We start from the raw sequence: 24336 nt of genomic DNA on the forward strand, positions 1-24336 counted from the left end.
GGCACACACTGATGAGCCATAACATTAGGACCACCCAAACCTGTCGACACATGGACTCCACAAGACATCTGGATCCTGTGGTATCTTGTATCAACACATTCTCAGCAGGTCCTTCAATAATAGTACCAGTATTGAAATGATCTGCAACTTTAGCCACAGTAGCTCTTGGTCCATACCAGACACCATAGCCTTTGTCTTCTAGTTTTAATGAGTCTTGGTTGCCCAACATATCGGTGCTTTGTGGCTTGTCCCTACCAGCACCTCTTGCTGTTTTGGAAATACTTCAACCCAGTTGTCTGGCCATAATGATTTGGCCCTTATCAGTCACTCAGGTCGTTATGTTGATATATCTGCTGCAATCATAACTTCTACATCAAGTGACAAGCATCAGTCCAACATTTAATATCCTTGAATGTGATAGTTGTTATGCTTTGCCATGCACATGTTAGGATGTGGTCCTAATGTATAATGATCTCACAAATGCTCTGCTTTAAATGGGCACGCACTGTATAATCTTGTGGAAAGCCTTACCAGAACAAGAAAGGCTGTTTTACTGGTGTATCGTGGTAATGTTCGGGAACTCTACTTTAATGCCCATGGTTTTGGAAAGATTACGGTCAGTTGTCTACATGCTTTTGGCCCTATAGTGTAAGTTTGTTGCGTATTTTATAAACAGACGAGGCTTTGAAATAGGAATGAGCATACTTTCAGGAAACGGGTGAGTTTTGTAAATTGACAAGGCAGCTATGACTTTAACACAGAATACACACTGGAGAATCAAGCATAATCGGTACTGTAGGTGCTGGATTCAAACAAATAAGAAAGAGTCATTCTTCATTCCTTTGCTTAATAAATCAGAGCAGCCGTGTTGACAGGAAACAGAGGTTATGCACAAGCTCTTTAGTTTTTTTTTGTAGCATACTAAAGTACAAATCCAATCTTTAAAACCCTCTGTTTTTCTCTCCACAGGAGTCGTAAGATTCAGATCCGGAACATTCCCCCTCATCTGCAGTGGGAGGTGAGTCCTGCAGGGTCTTCTTAGCATACGTCAAATGTGGTTTACATATTCTGATCAACATCTTCCTGATTCTAAACAGCTCTGTTTATGCATTCCATCCATCCATCCATCCATCCATTCACCAATTCATCCATCCATCCATCTATCCAACGATCCATCCATCCATCCATCTATCCAACGATCCATCCATCCATCCATCCAAAGTGAAAATAGATCCATTTCTTCTGTCAAAAACATTAGTGAATTGCATCCATCTATGAATCCATCACCCCATCTATCCAACCATCCATCTGACCCATTTAATTTCATTCAGTTTCAATCTACCTTCCATGTCATCTGTTTATCCATATTTAGATTTTTTATCCATGCGTCCCTCCATCCACCCGCCCATCCACCTACCATCCATTCATCTGTCCATCCGTCCACTCAATCCATATACCCATCCATCCATCCATCTACCTATCCATCCATCCATTTACCCACCCATCCATTCATCCAGATTTCCAACTTTATGCACTGTCCCAATTTGAAAATACTCACCCTGGCAACCGTCCATCCATTTATCCATCCATCCATCAATCCATCCATTTATCCATCCATCCATCAATCCATCCATTATTCCATCCATCATCCATCCATCCTTTTTATCCATCCATCCATTTATCCAAATGTCCAACTTTGTGCACTGTTTCAATTTGAAAATACTCACCCTGGCAACCGTCCATCCATTTATCCATCCATCATCCATCCATCCATTTATCCATCCATCCATCAATCCATCCATTTATCCATCCATCCATCAATCCATCCATTTATCCATCCATCCTTTTTATCCATCCATCATCCATTCATCCATTTATCCATCCATCATCCATCCATCCATTTATCCATCCATCCTTTTTATCCATCCATTCATCCATCCATTCATCCAAATTTCCAACTTTATGCACTGTCCCAATTTAAAAATACTCATCCTGGCAACCAAAGCCAGCTGATTGACACTAACTTTGGCTAAGAAATGCCAAAGAATAGCACATGCCTCCACCTTTAAATTCAGCAGTCAATCACACGGCAACTCACATCTCAAAGCACTTATTTTCAGAGCTCTTTTATCACTGTTTGTTTCCCCTGTGATTGACATTAATGCCATTAAATGTAAAAATGTCATTAACCAAATAAACTTTTATTAGTGGATATTATCAGCTATTGGAATTGTCAACAATTTGTTTTATTAGCCGGACCCACCATTTATTTGTCTTGTCACCCAATAGTTTCTGCATATATACTTAGCAGGGGCTTTTTTTTTTAATCTAGAGTTCTCTCAACCCTCTGGAAATGTGAAATTTAACATTTAATTTAACACTGAATGCTTAGCGTCCCATTTTTGGTGTCTATATGTGAGCTGGTCAAATCGGAAGATTGTACAAACAGAATAAACACACTCAGTTACTGTGTGACAAATTTAGGGCACCACAAATAGGGCTACATTTTGTGTGTCTGGTTGTTTTTTATATTTGAGAAATTTGCTGTTTTCTTTGTAGGTCCTAGACAGCCTGTTATCACAGTACGGCTCAGTAGAAAATGTGGAGCAAGGTAAGGCAATTCTGAATTAAAGTCTGTGTGCCTTACAGAGGATTTCTTATTGTCGGGGATTAAAACCCACCGCCCTACAGAGTTTTTAAGGTTTTTCTGCTCGTGTGAGACCTGATTGAGCTAATTATCAAATCCGCCATAGGAATTTAACAACTGTTAGGTCTGCAGGAGCAGAAAACGTCTGAACCGTTGAAAGGAAAGGCGGATGTTAGGAAACTCTTCCTTAAAGTAATGGTTCAATGACAAATCAAATTTACACGATTTTCCACTTACCTCAAAGCTAAACCACATCAGAAAGTCTGCTCAACAACTGGGTGCAGTTAGAGGTGACTGTGTGGATGCATTTCCTGAACAGAGTTTGAGTAACATAAAATTCCATTACTTGCTAACGTTACAGTGCTAAATCTCCCAACCACTTGAGTGCTGTTCCAGTTTAACTCATCTCTAGAGTCGAGATATGAAATTGTTTATATAATTACTGATATAATGATTATATTACAACTATGTTGTAGAATAAAGCATATAGTTTTACCCATATACACTGCGAGCATTTTATTAGGTACACCTGTCTGATATGTGAATATACACTGATCAGCCATAACATTAAAACCACCTCCTTGTTTCTACACTCACTGTCCATTTTATCAGCTCCACTTACCATATAGAAGCACTTTGTAGTTCTACAATTACTGACTGTAGTCCATCTGTTTCTCTGCATACGTTTTTACCCTGTTTTTCCCTGTTCTTTAATGGTCAGGACCCCCACAGGACCTCCACAGAGTAGGGTGAATTGGGAGGGGGATCATTCTCAGCACAGCAGTGACACTGACATGGTGCTGGTATGAGTGGATCAGACACAGCAGCGCTGCTGGAGTTTTAAATACCATGTCCACTGTCCACTCTATTAGACACTCCTACCTAGTTGGTCCACCGTGTACATGTAAAGTCAGAGACGATCGCTCATCTATTGCTGCTGTTTGAGTTGGTCATCTTCTAGACCTTCATCAGTGGTCACAGGACGCTGCACATGGGGCACTGTTGGCTGGATATTTTTAGTTGGTGGACTATACTCAGTCCAGCAGTGACAGTGAGATGTTTAAAAACTCCAGAAGCGCTGCTGTGTCTAATCCACTCATACCAGCACAACACACACTAACACACCACCACCATGTCAGTGTCACTGCAGTGCTGAGAATGATCCACCACCCAAATAATACCTGCTCTGGGGGTCCTGATCATCGAAGAACAGCATGCAGAGATGGAACAGATGGACTACAGTCAGTAATTGTAGAACTACAAAGTGCTTCTGTATGGTAAGTGGAGCTGATAAAATGGACAGTGAGTGTAGAAACAAGGAGGTGGTTTTAATGTTATGGCTGATCGGTGTACACAATTAAATTATTGATCTTCATATCAGAGCTTAGGATCAGCCATTGTAAGGTACTCCTGGAGCCGAGAGGGTTAAATGCCATGTTCAAGGGCCCAACAGTGGTGGCATGCCAGAGATGGGATTCGAACCCAAAACTTTCTATTTGGTCAGCCACAGCTCTAACCACTACAATTAGTACAATGTTTTCATTACAAATTAAATATCAGCATAGCAAGTGAACATGAATGAAGTGGTACTTCTCTTTTGTCAGGGTGTAGTTAATAATGTGCAGAGCAGGCAAAACACCCCCAGAACTGACTGTTCTCACTACAGTGCTTTATGATTCACCAGGCTGTTGCTTTAACACACGGTGGTATTTCTTTCTTACACAAACTCTTCTGTTACTACCATAAATCTCCAACTTAAATTCATCAGTGAATTAGTAAACAAGATGTTTTTCCCCTTCAGCTACTGTGAAATGTGTGTATGTCTTAGCCCATGTTAAGTGTTTTGCTTTGTTTAGAAGAAGAAGAGATTTAGAGCCCACTACTTCTTAGCCTCCTTCTGAACATAGTTTTGTTCATTTTAGTGTCTTGCTGTTTTGCTTTGCTCATTCACAAAGGTGCTAAATTGCTTTTCAGTCAATACTAACTACAGCCTGTTACAATTTTTTGAAATGGTCCATAAGGTATTTTAGGGATTGAATGAAAGTTGGCTCACTATTACTGTAAGCAACAAAATAGGTATTGCTATAAACCAGTCCAAAACACTCCCCATCTTATTTCCCCATAACACAAAACATTAATGATGCTACACCTACATTAATGTTCCTGAAATTCTAAATAGACATGGTGGCTCAGAAGAAACTCCAAAAGATAATTTCAGGTTTAGGCATATTGGCAAAAAGAGGGAAGTGTGTATGTTTAATTTGTCAGGAAGCAGTTGGTGTAATGACAAAGTATATATAATAATATTTACGTTAGGATTATTCACTTCAATTCTGCAGTTGTAGCCTAATGGTTAAGGTACTGGACTAGTAATCAAAAGGTTGCTATTTCAAACCCCACCAATGCCAGGTTGTCACTGTTGGACCCTTGAGCAAGGCCCTTAACCCTCAATTGCTTAGACAGTTACCGTCAAAGTGCTGTAAGTCGCTTTAGATAAAAACTGTCTGTTAAATGCCAAAAATGTAAATGTAAATCTTAGTTCACACAAGACTATTTTTATAGTTTATTGTTTATAGTCTGTGGCCCGTCATTGCATATTTTTCTACATCTGGTCTCCAACAAGAAGAGATTGGACACCCCATACTAGATACTACAGAGTTCTGAAATTCTTGTACATTTTTTAGATACTCAGCGTTTCAATTTATTTGTTTAGCTGATTGTATAATTTTGTATTAAGTTGAATACAAGTGCAAAATAAACATATGGGTCATTCTACAAAAAAGGTGGAACCTGGGTGACACAAATCTGCTTAAATGTAAATCTTCCAACATACACTAAACTTCTTTAATTACCTTATTTAACGCCTACACTTGATGAATCCACAAAAAGTCAAGCTTAATCTATTTTAATTACTTTTATGTATTTTTTTATAAAGAATCTATGAGCTGTTTATTTGTCATTGGTGTTACCAAAGATTCAACCAACATTTTTTAAAAGACATTCTCATTACAACCTCACGATTTAGTAAAAGGTAGAGTGGTGGAATGATGACACAAAGTAAAAAAATATTTGATTGTTTATATTTTTAATGTAATTGTACATTGCACATCATTGCATTAAATTATTTGATTCGCAATTGTACTTTTTTCTTTAAAAACCACATAAACAGGAGTAGCCAAACAAAGAGGCTTTGATACAAACTCTGAAATATGGACTAATTTATACAACACACATCAACAAACAAACTATTGCTAGAAAGTTTTTAAAAATACATTCATAATGCCAAAATCCTGGAAAAACTTGGCATAACACCAACGACACAATGAGACCAATGACGCAACGGCAGCAAAAGTTTGATTCAAACATACAGAATACAGTTCAACCTATTATTATTATTATTATTTGTAATGAATGTAATTAATTAGAATGTCTCCTTCTTGTTTTTTAAGCTTTTATGTGGCTCATTTACTGGAATGTTGCTCCTAGGAGAAGTAACACCAGGGACAGTAACACCAATGACAAGTTTGAAGAAAAACTTAAATTTTAACAAAATGGCCACCATCTTTCCGACCACATCATAATAATTATTAAAATTACAGAAAATATTCAATATAATGCATTTTTTTTATATATATATATATATATATATTTAATTTTTATCCCCCAGTCTAGTCGTGTCCAATTACCCTGAATGCGTCCTCTATACTGATTCGACCCTTCACCGCTGACTGAGGCCGCCTCTCAACTGATATACGCCCCCTCCGGTACGCACAGTCAGTACAGATAATGCATTTTTCAGCTGCACGAGTCGAGTTCATATACTTGACGGGCACTGTGTACGGAGGGCCACACCCCCATCAGCATTATTCCTCAGGCGCCATCAGTCAGCCAGCAGGGGCCGCAGTCGCATCAGTTATGAGGACCTATGATCCGACTTTCTTACCCTCTAACCCTGAACAACAGCCAATCGTTGTTCATACTGCCGCCCAGCCCAGTCGGAAAGGCAGAGCTGAGATTCGATACGATGTATTCGAAACCCCAACTCTGGTGAGCTAGCGTACTTTACCGCTGCGCCACCTGAGCGGCCAAAATATAATGCATTTTTATGTGAAACTTCTCACACCCTCAGCTATAAAATAAGTAACTCCAATGACATCCTTTAAATCTTTGCTAAAAATTCTACATGTTATTTTAAACAAATGAGGTAAGAAATCTCACAAACCTTATGCTCTTGTCCACTGCACTTCTTCCACTGACCTCTTGACCCAGAAAAAACCTCAAGGAGTATGTGCATGTTTTGTGTGGGGTAACACCAATGACATAGTTTGTGGGGACAAGTATTTAATTGAAATTATATATATTATAATAATTTTTTTTTCCAATTCAATATTCTGTGTATTTTATGTAATGTTAACGGTAAATATAAATAAGATTTTATTTATATATCCCTTTATAAAAACCATATTTAAATGAAAATTACAAAGCTTATCACCCATGTACGATCTAAGGGACAAGGTACTTTCTTGATCTAGGCATTTAAAATAAAAGGTTAAAACAATGAAGATTATATAAATAAACTTTGTTTTATTACTACAGGGACAGTCCATATTTATTGAATATATACAATTAATGTGAGTAATTGTGATGCGGTCTAATCATATGTTTTAGCAGGCTGAAAAAGAAAGGGACATGCATTTCCACCATTTCTGTAGAATGACCCATATATTTACTCGTGGTTCCAGATGTTTAGCCCTCCCTGTAAATGCAGGATAACTCCTACTTCTGAGACCCAGTAGTTGCTCACCAAGACATAACGTCAAAAAACTCCTAATTTCATCTCACTGGCTCCTACACGCCCCATGTGCATCAGGTTTATGCTCATTCAGGGACCAGCAGCCAATACAAATCTGCACATCTCTTTCTGACCAAAAGCTAACTTAATCACTGAGCTAAATAAATCAGGGGGATGTTTCGTAGCTCCAGTGCAAAACTTGGGAAGCACATATCCGTCACGGAACATGACTCCAGACTCCAGGGGTCAAATTTGACTAAAAGTTATTTTTTACCTAATTACACCTTCACATGTGTACAGAATTGCGTAACTGCATGGTGTTTGTATATGTGTGGGGCTGGGTGGTCTGAATCACTCTGTCTGATGTGTGTACATCATGACAAAGCATGATGACTGTGCTGTAGTCCAGCGTGTGTTTGTGTTGGTGTTTGTGTGTTTGCGTGCTTGTGTGTGGGTGGTTGGATTTTAAATAAGGTGATGATGAAGTTTTCTGAGAAAACTGTTGGCATCACACATTGCCTAGGTGGGCATCACACACACACACACACACACACTTTCAGACACTGTCTCTCAGACATCCTTAACCCAAATAGCAGCTCTTACTCATCTAATGGACCATTTAAATTTCTCAAAGGTCGATGAGTGTCTGTGCTGCTGTTTATCTGACTTTCTCATCTCACACTGCTTAGATTAAAAGCTCCTGATACTTAACTCGACATTCTGACACTTGGTTTTCCTCTGGACCTATCAGTGAAAAAGGTGTGGCTCCTGTAAATATAAGTTTTAGTGAAGGAGGTGTGGCCTTTTTACCTGTCTGTTTCAATAAAGGAGATGTGGCCTCTGTACAGGTCAGTCCTAGCAAAGGAGCTGTACCTGTCAGTCCCAGTGAAGGAGGTGTGGCATTTGTTCCTGTCAGTCCAAGTAAAGAAGGTGTAGTCTCTGTACCGTCAGTCTTAGAAAAGTGTGTACAGTGTAGTCTCTGTACTGTCAGTCCTAGTGAAGGAGGCATAGCCTCTGTACCTGTGTGTTCCAGTAAAGATGTGGCCTCTGTACCGTCAGTCCTACTAAAGGAGGTGTAGCCTCTGTACCTGTTAGTCACTGTGTAGGAGCCATAGCCTCCGCACCTGTCACCTGCCTTAGTGTAGGAGGTGTGGCCTCTTTACCTATCTGTTTTAATAAACGAGATCTTCCCTCTGTAACTCTCAGTCCTAGTGTAGAAGGTGTGGCCTCTGTGTTCCGTCAGTCCTAATGAAGGAGGTGTGGCCTTTGTACATGCTCGTCCTAGTGTAGCCGCAGGAGGTGTGGCCTCTGTACCTGTCAGTCTTAGTGTAGGAGGTGTGGCCTCTGTACCCGTCAGTCCTAGTGTAGAAGGTGTGGCCTTAGTGTACGGTCAGTCCTAATAAAGGAAGTGTGGCCTTCGTACCTGCCAGTCTTAGTGTAGCCTACGGAAGTGCAGGAGGTGTGGTCTCTGTACCTGTCAGTCCCAGTAAAGGAGGTGTGGCCTCTGTACCTGCCAGTCCTAGTGTAGAAGGTGTGGCCTCAGTGTACCATCAGTCCTAATGAAGGAGGTGTGGCCTTTGTACCTGCCAGTCTTAGTGTAGCCTAAGGAGGTGCAGGAGGTGTGGCCTCTGTACCTGTCAGTCCCAGTAAAGGAGGTGTGGCCAGTCCTAGATGTAGGAGGTGTGGCCTCTTTACCTGCCTGTTTCAATAAACAAGGTTCCCTCTGTATCTGTCAGTTCTAGTGTAAGAGGTGTGGCCTTTGTACCCGCCAGTCTTAGTGTAGCCTAAGGAGGTGTGGTCTCTGTACCTCTCAGTCCCAGTAAAGGAGGTGTGGCCTCTGTACCTGTCAGTTCTAGTGTAAGAGGTGTGGCCTCTGTGTACGGTCAGTCCTAATGAAGGAGGTGTGGCCTTTGTACCGGCCAGTCTTAGTGTAGCCTAAGGAGGTGCAGGAGGTGTGGTCTATGTACCTGTCAGTTCCAGTAAAGGAGGTGTGGCCTCTGTACCTGTCAGTCTTAGTGTAGCCTAAGAAGGTGCAGGAGGTGTGGTCTCTGTACCTGTCAGTCCTAGTGTAGAAGGTGTGGCCTCTGTACCTGTGTGTTCCAGTGAAGGAGGTGTGGCCTCTGTACCTGTCTGTTCCAGTGAGAGTGGTATGACCCCTGTACCTGCCAGTCTTAGTGTAGCCTAAGAAGGTGCAGGAGGTGTGGCCTCTCTACCTTTTTGTTCAAGTAAAGGAGGTGTGGCCTTTGAATCTCAGTTCCAGTATAGAAGGTGTGGCCTCTATACCTGTCAGTCCCAGTAAAGTAGGCATGGCCTCTGTACCATCAGTCCTAATGAAGGAGGCGTGGCCTGTGTGTTTGCTAGTCCCAGTATGAGGATGACTGGGCTTGTGTTCCCAGTTCAGAACATGGTAATCGGTTATAGGAAGTGTCTCATTTGTTATCTGGCGTGTGTGTGCATGTTCAGGGGAAATGGTTGGTGTTTAGTGAACTTAGTTTCCAGTCTCAGGGGGTTGGTGTTGAATGGTCGGTGGTTCTTTAATCCCTGGGAGGTCTTACTCTGCCCTTAGAAGTGTGTGTGTGTGTGTGTGTGTGTGTGTATGAGTGTGTATGAGTGTATGAGATGGCTACTCTGATTTAAGGCTTCCTGTCACCAGGCGACAGCCGGGCGCTCTATAATGGACACAGTGTTTGCATGTAGTACAGCAGTCATCACAACCACCCACTGCAGTCTGTGTGTCAGAGTGTGTTGTCTGTGTGTGTGAGTTGTCTCTGTTAGTGTGTGTGAAAGTGTGTGAGTGATTCACACAGTGGTATGCTTGAAGAAACTGAAAGTGCAGTGCATGTATGAATATAATTACACTGAATCTTTCTCTCTGTAGTGAATGCTGACTCAGACGCTGCTGTGGTCAACGTCACGTACGCATCGAAAGAGGAAGCTAAGGAGTAAGTGTCTGTCCATTCATCTCTACATCCTTTTATCTTGTCTTCCTCTTCTAGCTTTATACTATATTTACTCTGGTCAAGCCTCTGTCCACACCACCAGTCACTTTTAATTTGTTTGGGTTACACAGTAATAGCATTTGGGTCTCGGTCCAGTCCCAGATGAACTCTGGAATAGTAAGAATGCTGTCAGACCTCGATGCGACCCAACAAGCATGTCATTGTGTGTTCTCCCTTCTCAAATGACCAGTGGGTTCTCAATATTAGCTCCCCTTTTAATGACCAGTGGGTTCTCAACATTACCTCCCTACTCAATGATCAGTGGGTTCTCAACATTAGCTCCCTTCTCAATGATCAGTGGATTCTCAACATTAGCTCCCTTTGCAATGACCAGTGGGTTCTCAACATTACCTCCCTTCTCAATGACCAGTGGGTTGTCAACATTACCTCCCTTCTCAATGACCAGTGGGTTGTCAACATTAGCTCTCCTCACAATGATAAATGGGTTCTTAACATTAGCTCCCTTCACAATGACCAGTGGGTTGTCAACATTACCTCCCTTCGCAATGACCAGTGGGTTCTCAACATTACCTCCCTTCTCAATGATCAGTGGGTTTTCAACATTAGCTCCCTTCACAATGACCAGTGGGTTCTCAACATTAGCTCCCTTCTCAATGACCAGTGGGTGTATTGGTATGGGTCGTGCAACGGTAACAAGTGAAGCCCCGCACCTGCAGAAACCAAGTGCAAGGTGTTTCGACCAAGGTACAACAACACTGGTTCTGTTTTTTTGACCACCTTATTTATTTGTGATTATCCCATTTTTGTTGTTGGCTGTTTAACCACAAAGTAACAAATGAAAGACACAGCTCACAATGGACAGCACGGAAATGGGAACTGTTTTTTACAATAGGACAGGCGTCTGCGACAGTCCATCTCTCGAAAAGAAAGAAAATAAGAAAAGGGAACCCTTAAAACGCACGAGCGGCACCCCAATTCCACTAACTGGTGCTGCCGGCACATAATGTGGATTTATGTGCAGGGTCCGCGCCTGAAAAAGCAATGACCAGTACATTCTCAACATCAGCTCCCTTTGCAATGACCAGTAAGGCCAGGATTACACTGTGCAATTCCAGTGCTCTTTTATTACCTGTCGGAGTACACTCCCGGCTTAAAGAAATGGGCCAAACCCAAAATTCCTGCTAACAGTCCTAACAACAAATCTTACTTACTCACTCACTTTCTTAACCGTTTATCTAACTAGGGTTGTGTGGGGGGCTGGTGCTGGAGCCTATCCTAGCTTTTCAATGGGCCCAAGGCACACAGTAACACCCTGGACGGGGCGCCAGTCCATTGCAGGGCAGACACACATACATACACACACACACCCATCCACCTATAGGGCAATTCAGTGTCTCCAGTTAACCTGACTGCATGTTTTTTGGAGTGTAGGGAAAAAAAACAGAGCTCCCAGAGGAAACCCACACAGACAAGGGGAGAACATGCAAGCTTCGCACAGAAAGAACCCAGACCGCCCCACCTGGGTATTGAACCGTGCCGCTCACAACAAATCTTAAATCATAAAATAAGCAAGAAGTAAGACAGTGAACTTTTGAGACCTGTGCCACTATTTGCTGGTCAAGGCTTATTGGTGCAAGAAGCTGGTGGGGGTGGAAAGCTAGAGAAATTCCTATTGAATTGTCTCCTTGTATGCAAAGACAAAATCATTATAAAATTTAAACGTCTGTTCAAATTATCTTCTGCTGTTTGTTTCTTAAGAGTGCATTTTTGTGTGCCCATTTTTTGCCCATATCTGTATACAGTGGACCCTTAACTTACGAATTTAATTGGTTCCAAAGGGCTGTTCTTAAGTCAAAACATTCGTTAGTTAAACCTATTTTTCCCATAAGAAATAATGTAAATAGAATTAATCCGTGCCAGACCTCCCAAACCACCCCCTTACCTAACCTTTCTAATGTCTTAAATGGTCTTTTTTGTTATAAATACAAGTATATTTTCCCTTAATTTTAAATTATAGGATATACATTACTGTAATAAACAATAATAAACAACAATACACAGTAGTACTGTGCATTAAACACACATCACATTTCAGTAAAGTACGTGTGCTATACCACACACCATAATAAATTTCCTTCTTTTTTATAAAATGTATCTACCAGAAACAACAATAACTCATATTTCTCTATTATTTCCTTCTTTATTTCAATAGTGTTGTATTTTGTAGGTGTAATTGCACGAAAGAAAGAATACTTTACTCAGCGGACTTCCTTCTTCTCTCTCACTCACTGTCCCCTCTGTCTGATACACAGTGACAGCTATTGGCAGGAGTAATTATACACAACAAATGTACAATAATAGATTTTTACATTTTCTCAGCACTGCGCTTCCTCTGCACATTCTTTGGGGACATTTTAATATTGAATTTTACAAAACATAAAGAAAAAACACCGGAAAAACACAGTCCGCTGTCCGAATGTTCGCTCACTGTATATATATATATATATATATATATATATATATATAGAGAGAGAGAGAGAGAGAGAGAGAGAGAGAGAGAGAGAGACGGTTGGAGTGAACTTGTTTGTGACGTCACGTGTTTCACGAATTTCTGTTCGTACGTTAAGTTGAAAAAGATTGTTCGTAACCCGAAATGTTCGTATGATAAACCATTCGTAACTCAAGGGTCTACTGTAAATAGATAGATTATTTTTATATGACATATTGTGCTATATTGCAGAAGGACAGAACTCTTAATGTGGCTCATGGCCGAACTTAATCAACAGCTGCCGTGTTACAGACAGCATATATTGTGTGCCCCACATTTATTACAAGCAAAGAGCCTTAGTTTAGCTTTTTTCACAATATTTACACATACAATGCTAACAGTGTTATGTTTTTGTTCAGGGCGATTGAAAAGCTGACAGGCCACAGCCTGGACAATCACTCCTTTAGCGTGTCATACATTCTGGACGTGGAGGGGAGTGGGAACGAGAATAAAGGGGGACCCCAGGCCCAGCGGGGATCGTCCCGAGGGGGCAGAGGATTTCGGGAATCTGACTCGACTCATCCTGGAGCCATGGGGGGCCTGCAGGGACCCCAGCACACACACCAGGAGCTTCCCCTGCGACTGCTCGTCCCCACACAGTTTGTAGGAGCCATCATCGGTAAAGAAGGACTGACCATCAAGAACATCACCAAGGAGAGCCAGTCTAAGTGAGTACTCCAGTTAAGATGTGTAGCATGATACAAAAGTCTGAGAACATTTTCCAGGTGGTAGTGTTTTATAGGACTTACTAGGAATGTCAATTTTGCCAACTTCTTTTACACAATAACTGACTGCCATTAGTTATAGTTAAGTTATAACTATAACTGCTAAGTTACAACTATAACTGACCATAATATAGTGAAATCTGAGTCTGTAGTAAACAGTTTATTTTAAGTACTAACTAAACATGATAATTAAGAAAATACAGATGCAGTAAAGTTTTTTTACATAAAGATAATACAGGCAGCTTAGGGGCGCAGTAGACTTTTACGCTAACACACCACTGCCAGACATAACTGGCTATGTCTGAGGGGATGGTGGCCGAAGCCCGGTGATGGATTGGTGTCATGTCTGAGGTGTATTCCTGCCTTTCACCCAGTGTTACTGGGGAAAACTGATCCATTATGATAAAAGAATAATAATGCTGGTAACTGGTTTTATCCTATGTCTGCAGCTGATGTTTGCTCCTGGAAGACAGTATTTAAAAAGAATATTTGTTCAGCTTTTCTTTCGTTCAAAGCCACTAGGTGCCAATTAAATCAGGGTTAAGGTAGGATTGACATAAACTCATCAAGTAGCAGTCTAGTAGACAAACAATCAGAAAGCATATACATATTGTACATATATTAGTACATATATTCTCATAAAAATAATTAGAATTAAAGAATCAGTTCACTAACAAATACACCAACCAGGCATAACATTATGACCTGATGAAGGTGAAGTGAATAACACTGATTATCTCTTCATCACGGCACCTGTTAGTTGGTGGGATATATTAGGCAGCAAGTGAACATTTTATCCTCAAAGTTGATGTTAGAAGCAGGAAAAATGGGCAAACGTAAAGATTTGAGTGAGTTTGACAAGGGCCAAATTGTGATGGCTAGACTGGGTCAGAGCATCTCCAAAACTGCAGCTCTTGTGGGGTGTTCCCAGTCTGCAATGGTCAGTATCTATTAAAAGTGGTCAAAAGAAGGAAAAGTGGCAATCCCACACACCCGGACAACACCACACACCCGTTACATGACATGCTGATTAAACAGCAAAGTACTTTCAGTGGAAGTTTCCGCCAACTTCTCTGCAACAAAGAGCGCTATAGGAAGTCATTTCTGCCCACAGCTTTGGCAACCTACAATGACTCTCACTGGTGTAAGAGAAGGACACAGAACCTATAATAATAATACCCACGAAGACAATAAACCTACTACTTGATCACTTGGTACTACCTGTTCCCAGGGCCGGAGTGGGCCCCTTTTTCAGCCCGGGAGTTTCATGCCCAAACCCGGCCCACTTTTTCCATGGAGGAGGAATTTGAATAAACGAAACAGCAGCTAGCTCTTACAATGCCTTTTTATTGGGTATATAACAGAAAACACTTCACTTCAAATTTAAATCAGATAAAGATTTAAAAGGTAAAAAAATTTGATTAAAATGAAAACGTATTTACATTTGTACAGGAGCAATAAGTTAACGGTGTCATTGTCTATAGACATGAGACATGGCTTATCTGCTGCTCTGATGCTAAAAAACATTTCATTAAGGGTTAGCCTATTTTGCTGAATAACATAACATGCTTGAAGTTTTTTTTTTTTTTTTTTTTTTTTACAATTTAGCCTATATTATGATGGTGTAAAATTGATAGTGATTTAGGCTATTTGTCTCCACTTGTTAAAATAAATTAGGCTATCATGCTGACATCTTTCTGAATGTCTGAACAATTTAACATATATCATGTATATTCTCTACGTTATATTTTACATTACAAATAACTATCTTAGTTTAAATAACTCTCTTAGACTATCCTCTACCTGTCTCTTCAGTAGTCATGGCCTCCTCGGGATCATCAGTACAGTAGGGTCGGAACAAAACATTCCATTAATGTTCCATTAATGCTTTTTAATATATTACACTTCAAATTATGTTTATTATTTTCAGCTTGAAACGGGATATTTGTGATTAATGGTGTGTATTGGGTTCTACAAAATAAACTATGCTAAGTTGACATTGCAATTGTTGCGCAATAGCCTTACAGTGACAATACAACATTATTTCCATATCTCTCTTTACCGGCTGCAACTGGGGTCTGTCCTCAGGAAAACAGGTCTGTTCATTTGGCAGCTTTCTTTTTTTTTAACCTGGCCTTTTCGGCTCCAGCTGGCCTCTTCCTTCCCTCCATCACCACCGACTGATGGTTTGCGCGGCGCTCCAGAAAAGACGCCTCGTGGGCCAAACCAACTGAAACATGTGGGAGGGGAGAATTCCCTCAGATGGTAGAACCCATCTAATTTACTGCGGTGTAAGGGCTGCACTGTCAGATGAATGAATGCAAGAAGAAAATTAGAGTGACAGATAAATGTCAAGATTATTTTTCCCAACCGGCCCAAACTCGAGATTGTCATGAGCCGGCCCATCGGGAATCCTCCCGAATCTCCCGATTAGCCACTCCGGGCTTGCCTGTTCCACAATTTACACATAGGACTGTTTTTATTTGCACAGCTTTAAATTGCACAATGTCTATAACTGCACCTTTAGGCTCCCCCTTTTAGTTTTTGTTCTGTTAGATGTTTAATATTCTTATTTTTTTTTTTATTATATTCTATTTTCTTTTTTATATATTTTTTAGATTTTATATTTTAATTTTTATTCTTTCCTACCTCATTGTAATGTTGTGTAATGTTTGTAATAATTGTAATTGCTGCTGCTACACCGCAATTTCCCTTAAGGGATCAATAAAGTAAATCAATCAATCAATCAATCAAAATCCAGGTCATGGGCAGCCAAGGCTCACTAATGCACGTGGGCATTTTATTATATTTTGTTATATTATTTTAAAAACTTAGTGCTAATGTTAAAATTAGGATGAAAATATTGAAAGTAGAAAAGATAGAAAATAGAGTATAATGGTTTATGTTTGTTTATGTTTTAGTCTATAATTAAACACACAGTAAACACCCAAAACCAGAAATAGTTGACTAATAAACAAAAATCAAGCCATTGTTTAATTAATGCTGTTGGTGAAAGAAGTCATTTACATTCATTCATTTAGGACTAGTAATGAGGCTGGATTCAAACCAGCAATTCACTGAACCAAAGAGCAGTGCTTTACCACTGCTCTACTGGGGACATGTACAAACAGGTGGGAAAAGCACTGAAAAAGGTGATAGTAAAAAAGGCGGGAAAGGGCAAACAAAGGAGACCCTTTAAGTTCAGCTCACACAGATTTTCTTTCTGAGTTTATTTCTCAGTTAATCTACTTTACTATTTTTCTACTTTACTTTTCTTTTACTTGTTTGTTGGACCTTTTACAGTCTGCCCCTCTACAAAGGTGCAGCACTGAGCAATGGTTTGTGTGAGCTTTTATGCAGCACCCTGCAGGTGTGTCTGATTGGTAGTAATTAGTGCTGGGGCTTCTGGGAACTGGAATTCTGAGAGCTGCTCCTATACGTTTTGCCAAGTGCCAGTCTGTGTTGTAGTCTGTGTTGAGCCCTGCTGATTGGACATTTAAGAAAGCAATTATAAAAAAACAGTCAGAAGCATCAGAAAAGCGATTCAACAGATCGAATGTTGCTAAGTACAGTGGACCCTTGACTTACGAATTTAATTGGTTCTAAGGGGCTGTTCTTAAGTCAATATGTTCGTTAGTTAAATCTATTTTTCCAATAAGAAATAATGTAAATAGAATTAATCCGTGCCAGACCTCCCAAACCTCCTCCTTACCTAATCTTTCTAATGTCTTAAATGGTCTTTTTTGTTATAAATACAAGTATATTTTCCCTTCATCTTAAATTATAGAGTAGACATTACTGTAATAAACAATAATAAACAACAATACACAGTAGTACTGTACTGTACATAAAAAACACACATTTCAGTACAGTACGTGTGCTGTACCATACACCATAATAAATTTCCTTCTTTTTAATAAAATGTATCTACCAGAAACAACAATAACTCATATTTCTCTATTATTTCCTTCTTTTTTTCAGAGGTGTTGTATTTTGTAGGTGTAATTGCACGAAAGAAAGAATATTTACTTAGTGGACTTCCTTCTTCTCTCTCACTCACTGTCCCCTCTGTCTGATACACAGTGAGAGCTACTGGCAGGAGTAATTATACAACAACAAATGTAATAGATTTGTTCATTTTCTTACTATGCTTTTTCTGCACCTTATTTGGGGCCATTTCAATATTGAGTTTTACAAAATATAAAGAAAACACAGAAATAACACTGCTGTCCGAATGTTCACTCACTGTATATATATATATATATATATATATATATATATATATAGAGAGAGAGAGAGAGAAAGAGAGAGAGAGAGAGAGAGAGAGACGCTCTGAGTCAACTTGTTCGTGACGTCACGTGTTTCGCGAATTTCGTTTTGTAATCCGAAATTTGTTTGTACGTTAAGTTGAAACAGATCGTCCATAACCCGAAATGTTCATATGGTAAACCGTTCGTAACTCAAGGGTCTACTGTATTTTGTTTTGCAAGCCAATGCTTGTCAAAGTGTGACATCAATTATATCTCAAGGTTTGTTTGCAAGTTTGAATATAAGTTGGATGAAATGTGTACCTGTGCTGATGCTTAATACATAAGCATGCTAATAAAAAGCCTCTCTTTCTTCTGTCTCAGAGTGGACATCCATCGCAAAGAGAATGCGGGAGCGGCGGAGAAGCCCATCACCATTCACTCATCTCCAGAGGGCTGCTCACATGCCTGCAGGATGATCCTGGAAGTCATGGAGAAAGAAGCCAACGACACGAAGATGTCTGTTTTAGCCTCCACTTTTAATCTACTGTTAACTTGAAAATCTAAAATAAATTCATCTCCTAAATGAACTCTAACCTCTTTGAGTACAGAGATGAGAGTGTGTGCATTCAAAGCATTCATATACACCGATCAGGCATAACATTATGACCACTTTCCTAATACTGTGTTGGTCCCCCTTTTGCTGCCAAAACAGCCCTGCAACTGTGATGCGCTGTGTATTCTGATACCTTTCTATCAGAACCAGCATTAACTTCTTCAGCAATTTGAGCTACAGTAGCTCGTCTGTTGGATCGGACCACAAGGGCCAGCCTTCGTTCCCCACGTGCATCAATGAGCCTTGGTCGCCCATGACCTTGTTGGCGGTTTACCACTGTTCCTTCCTTGGACCAGTTTCGATAGATACTGACCACTGCAGACCGGGAACACTCCACAAGAGCTGCAGTTTTGGAGATGCTCTGACCCAGTCGTCTAGCCATTTCAGTTTGGCCTCTGTCAAACTCACTCAAATTCTTACGCTTACCCATTTTTCCTGCTTCTAACACATCAACTTTAAGGACAAAATGTTCACTTGCTGTCTAATATATCCCACCTACTAACAGGTGCCGTGATGAAGAGATAAACAGTGTTATTCACTGCACTTTTCAGTGGTCATAATGTTATGCTTAGTCGGTGTATGCATTAAATGCTCTATTTTTGCTACTAGTACTAGTACAGCACTATGTGGCCCTAAGTATGTGGGCACCTTACCATTTTTTGCATTTTTCCCAATTTTCCCTCCCAATGTAGTTGTATCCAATTACCCGATTGCATTACGCTTCCTCTCTACTGATGCTGATCCCCACTTCTGATTTAGGTGAGCGAGACTGTCACACGCCCCCTCCGACACGTGTGCAGTAGCCGACTGCATCTTTTCACCTGCATGAAGCGAGTTCATATGCGGATCAGCTTTGTGTACGGAGAGCCACACCCTGTCCACATCATCCCTCGACCATCCAGCAGAGGTCGTAATTGCATCAGTTATGAGGTCCCTATCCAGCTTCCCACCCTTAAAGGGTCGAATCAGTATAGAGGACACAATCAGGGTAATTGGACACGACTAGATTAGGGGAGAAAATTGGGGGGAAAAAGTGGGGGGGGGGGGGAAGGAAGCTAGTTAGCTAATACAGGCTAACTCAAAAGCAGTTCTAAGCACTGTAAGTTCCACTGTTAACACAAAGTTATCTTATAAAAGCCAATAACGGAATAATTAAATGGGGGGGGGGGGGGGGGGGGGGGGCACAGTGGCTCAGTGGCTAGCACTGTTACCTCACAGAAAGAAGGTCATGGGTTTGATTCCCAGGTGTTATGGGTCCTTTCTGTATGATGTGGGTTTCCTTCAGATGCTCGAAATTGCCCCTAGATCTGACTGGCAACCTGTCAGGGATGGTTCCTACATTTCATCCAGTGAATTGGACCCACTGTAACCCTGAATAGGATTAAGCAGTGGTAAAACATACAACGAATGAATGGGTAATTAAGATTGTTGGAAACAATATTGATGCTTATAATATTTAATGCTAAAACTTGCTAACTTGCTAACAACAGGATATAATGATCATTACCTAATAATTTGGCATTGCTTCCCAGTGCCCTGTGTCTATATGTGTATTTATCAGGCAAATTACATGCCCAGCTTTCTTCTTACTACATCTTAAGTAGTAAGTAGGTATTTAAATGTGGAACTAATGTACATACAAAGCAAGAACTGACAAGCACTGAGACAAGCGAGTTTTAAAGTCAGCAAATCAGCAAAATTTGCAAGACTAGAACTGCTATATATGTAAGATAACAGTCCATGTCTGAAGATCCACTAACATATTTCTCTCTGTCTTTTTGTTTGTATGTGTGTGTGTATGGGACAGTGCTGAGGAAGTTCCTCTTAAGATTTTGGCTCATAACAGTCTAGTAGGAAGACTGATCGGGAAAGAAGGCAGAAACCTGAAAAAGATTGAGCAGGACACTGGGACCAAGATCACCATCTCCTCGTAAGAACACGCAAATTTACACCTTGCATTGTAAATCATTAGGTATATTGTCTTTTCATAACTAAAATCATCACCTCACGAAAACGGGTCATAATAAGGATAGTGAAATAAAAAATTGAAATTAAAAGACATAAGCAGGGCGCAGGGTTGCCCAGCAATATAATCACCACTCGAGCGCCCTGCAGTGTAATCTTCAACCGCTCAGGTGGCGCAGCGGTAAAACACGCTAGCGCACCAGAGCTGGGATTTCAAATACATCGAATCAAATCTCAACTCTACCCTCCGGCTGGGCTGGGCGGCCACATGAACAACGATCATGCTGCAATTACAACCTTTGCTGGCTGATTGATGGTGCCTGCGCAGAGTTGGGGAATAATGCTGATCAGGGTGTAGCTCTCCGTGTACAAGGCTGAGCCGCATATTAACTCGTCTCGTGCAGGTGAAACGAGTCAGTCGGTACCGATCACGTGTCGGAGGGGGCGTGTGTCAGTTGCGAAGCTCCTCAGTCGGCAGTGGATGGTTGTAGGTGAAGTAAAGCGTAGCGCAATCAGGGTAATTGGATACAACTAGATTATCGGAGAAAATTGGGGGGAAAATTCGGAAAAAACACAATATAATCTTCTTAAAAAAGAAATGAAGGTGTAATGGGTTTAATAAGAATTTTATGAACACATAAAGTTATTATATTTGTAGCATGTATAGTACATATTTTGAATACAATTAAGTGCATTTTGTACTAGTACAAGCCTGCTACTCTTTAAAACCTATCCCTTAAACCAGTGGTTCTCAACGAGGAGGCCTCAGTGAGCCTAGAGGGGGGTCCTGCTGCTTTTAATTGAAAAGAGTAAAAAAGAATCACATGTGAAGGGAGAAAAAAATCAATAGGCTATTGGCATATAGGGGACTTTTTATGATGTCATGTTTTGAACTACCTATAGCCTATATTGGGTCTTTGAGAATAGACATGGATTTGCCCCACAAAAGTGCAAAGGTCAATGGACAGTGACTACTAAACATTTCGATTCAGTTATTGATACAGATCTTGCTAAAGTAGACCCAGGTGAGGAAGCTCCCACTACCAGTGTACCAGCAGTAAACCCACTATATCAACCAAAATACCAGGTTAACATACGGTTATCATGGATTTATCAAATTTCCCATGAGCAAGAACACAATACCTTTTGTCAGCCTTACTATAACTGTCAAGGGGGTTCAAGAGAAAAAAAGGTTGAGAACCCCGGCCTTAAACAAAGATGCCACACATACAATCAATAATCAATAACATTTTCATCCGTTTCCCTTTGCAGGCTGCAAGACTTGACCATATACAACCCGGAGCGTACCATCACAGTAAGAGGAGGGGTGGAGGAGTGCTCTAACGCTGAGGTGGAAATCATGAAGAAGCTTAGAGAGGCCTACGAGAATGACGTGGCAGCCGTAAATGTGAGTTTTTCATGCTATTCCCTTGAAAATGACTGTTACTGTGCCTGTGGGTGCCTTCAAACTTCTTCTGCATGAGCAGTTTTTCCCACAGAGTTGAGCATTGTTGCATATGTAAGATTAGTAATATGCTCTAAATGATTAAAAGTATTTGAACACCTAACCTTGAGCTTGTTGGACGTCCCATTGCAAAACCATAGACATTGACATGAAGTTGGCCTTTTTGTGGCTATACCAGCATTTCTAGGAGATTTTGGGATTGATGTCTGTAGGGATTTGTAACTATTTAATCAAAAGAGCATTTGTGGTTAGTTATTAATGATTTAGTTTATCCCCAAGGTGTTTATTGGGGTTGTATGATGAAACACATCAACATAATAAACGGAATAGATGCCCACATACCTCTAACCGTAAAGTGGGGCTAACTGGTGACCGTGCATTCAAATTTCACTGGATGCAATGCAGTAATACACCCCGGACAGGACGCCAATCCATCGCGTGGCCTTGGCCAACCCCATTTGTCGAGAAATTTGTACCCTTAAACTCAACGTGTTCAGTTTATTTACTTTCAGATTAACAGTGAACGGTTGCTTTGTTCAGCGCTTGGCTTAAGTGGTGCGGTACGTCATCAAAGTGTGCATATTAGACAAATCTGCATTTGTGTGGAATAATCGTCAGATTCACTTTAAAAGCATCCACATGTATCTGTGTTTAGCTGGATTTTCCTCACTGATTCACTTTTAAACTTGCGTTACAGCTCAGGATTCAGAGAAATTGTAAGAATCAGCTTTTTATTTCAATGTTTTTATATTATATTTGTGTTATTTTCAGTGTTTAAGTGTCAAAAACAACCCCATTATTTTACATTTGCTTAAAATATATGCAAATCCACTAGACCATGGAACACATTAACAGGTTTTCCATATATCCTTATGGTAAAAAATACCTTGAAACTCAACGCCTTTTAAACTCAATGCCACGCCCAAAACCAATTGACGTTGAGTTTTTAGGTACCACTGTAGTAATAAAATATAAAAATATGTAGGATTGAAATAGTTACATATATTAATATTTACATGCTGAAAAAGTTGCACATAGTGGTTATTATTGCACGCGTCAGGTCCTGGTCAAAGAAGGACACATGCAGATGAGGCTAAAAGGTTTATTTACAAATCCAAATCACAATCCACAAAGCCGTAGTCAAAAACAAGCAAACGGTTGATACACCAAAAGGGGAATCCAAAAGACAAAGTCAAAAAAGAAGGCAAAAAGTAAAAAACCAGAAAGGACAACGATCAGTAATAAGGCTTGGTACGTACTTTAAATCAGAAACGATACTTTGCAATGAACTGAGCAAAGCAAACAGCTTAAATAGACTAGGCACAGGTGCAAACAATCAGTAAACAGGTGAGGCAGATCTGGGATAGGTTGCCGAATGCATGCTATAGGTCGCCAAATGCATGCTATAGGTCATGTGATCACCCAATCCTATTACACTAGTATCGATCCGATACCAATACCAACGTTGGTATTGATAATATCAATATTTGGATCGATCCGCCCACCACTACTAGGCTCAGTACTGAGCCAGAGGGATGCGTGACAACATGCTGAAAATTTTACATAGTAATTATTTTACGTAATAATAATTGCACATTATGATATTGCACATTATGATATTGCCCAAATGGTTTACCCTTAAATACATGCATCAGAATTAGAATCAAAAGTCGATTGCACCACTGTTAAATCAAACCCTGAATTTCAGCAGTAGTGCAATTTATTGAAGCCCACTGCTAAAATGTATATTGTGTCATTATTGTGTAATTTCGGTTCATTTTAGGGTTAATCTGAGTCACTCAGTAATGTGATCCGGTTCACTTGAGTCACTTGTACTGACATCTTGATTGCGATTGATTTACTGCATGAAAATGCATCCAAATATAACATGTCTTCCGTGCACTCATCTTCTGTTAATACATCCTTCTCTCTTACAGTGTTGCCAGCTCCTTAGTAAGGAAAGTATTGGCTTTCCTAAAAGTCGCTAGAAGTCGCTAAATGACGTCATCACCTAAATTGCATAGGGGTTAGCACATGTCCATAGAACATCTCGATAGGTTTATATATAACTATAAACTATAGGTAGCACATCTCAATAGATCCATTGATCTGTATCTCAAACATATATCTTAAATTTATTTATTAGGATTTTCATTAAATTACATTTTATATTAGCCAGTATACAAAACATTTTGTAGTAAATAATATGCTAAACCCTTTATGAGGAATATCTTCTAAGGTTTTGCCTTCGTCATTTATCATACCTTGTTGGATAAGATCCCAGTGAGAAAACTAAACTATAGATCACACAGATCTTTTTCTATAGCTACAAAAACATGGAATAAGGAACAAATAATTAGAACTGAACTGA

General features: G+C 40.2%; 1 protein-coding gene across 1 annotated transcript in view; it reads left to right on the top strand.

Annotated features, from left to right (window-relative positions):
• The window catches only part of igf2bp2b (insulin-like growth factor 2 mRNA binding protein 2b), a 92876-nt gene that overhangs the window by 53270 nt on the left and 15270 nt on the right, over window positions 1-24336 (top strand). Inside the window, exons 3-9 of the mRNA XM_063009423.1 lie at window positions 970-1018; window positions 2560-2611; window positions 10318-10381; window positions 13307-13615; window positions 18304-18438; window positions 20343-20465; window positions 21773-21908. Coding sequence (XP_062865493.1) covers window positions 970-1018; window positions 2560-2611; window positions 10318-10381; window positions 13307-13615; window positions 18304-18438; window positions 20343-20465; window positions 21773-21908 — 868 coding nt within the window. The remainder of the gene's footprint in view (window positions 1-969; window positions 1019-2559; window positions 2612-10317; window positions 10382-13306; window positions 13616-18303; window positions 18439-20342; window positions 20466-21772; window positions 21909-24336) is intronic.

Source organism: Trichomycterus rosablanca, chromosome 15, assembly GCF_030014385.1.
Source record: "Trichomycterus rosablanca isolate fTriRos1 chromosome 15, fTriRos1.hap1, whole genome shotgun sequence".
NCBI lineage: Eukaryota > Metazoa > Chordata > Actinopteri > Siluriformes > Trichomycteridae > Trichomycterus > Trichomycterus rosablanca.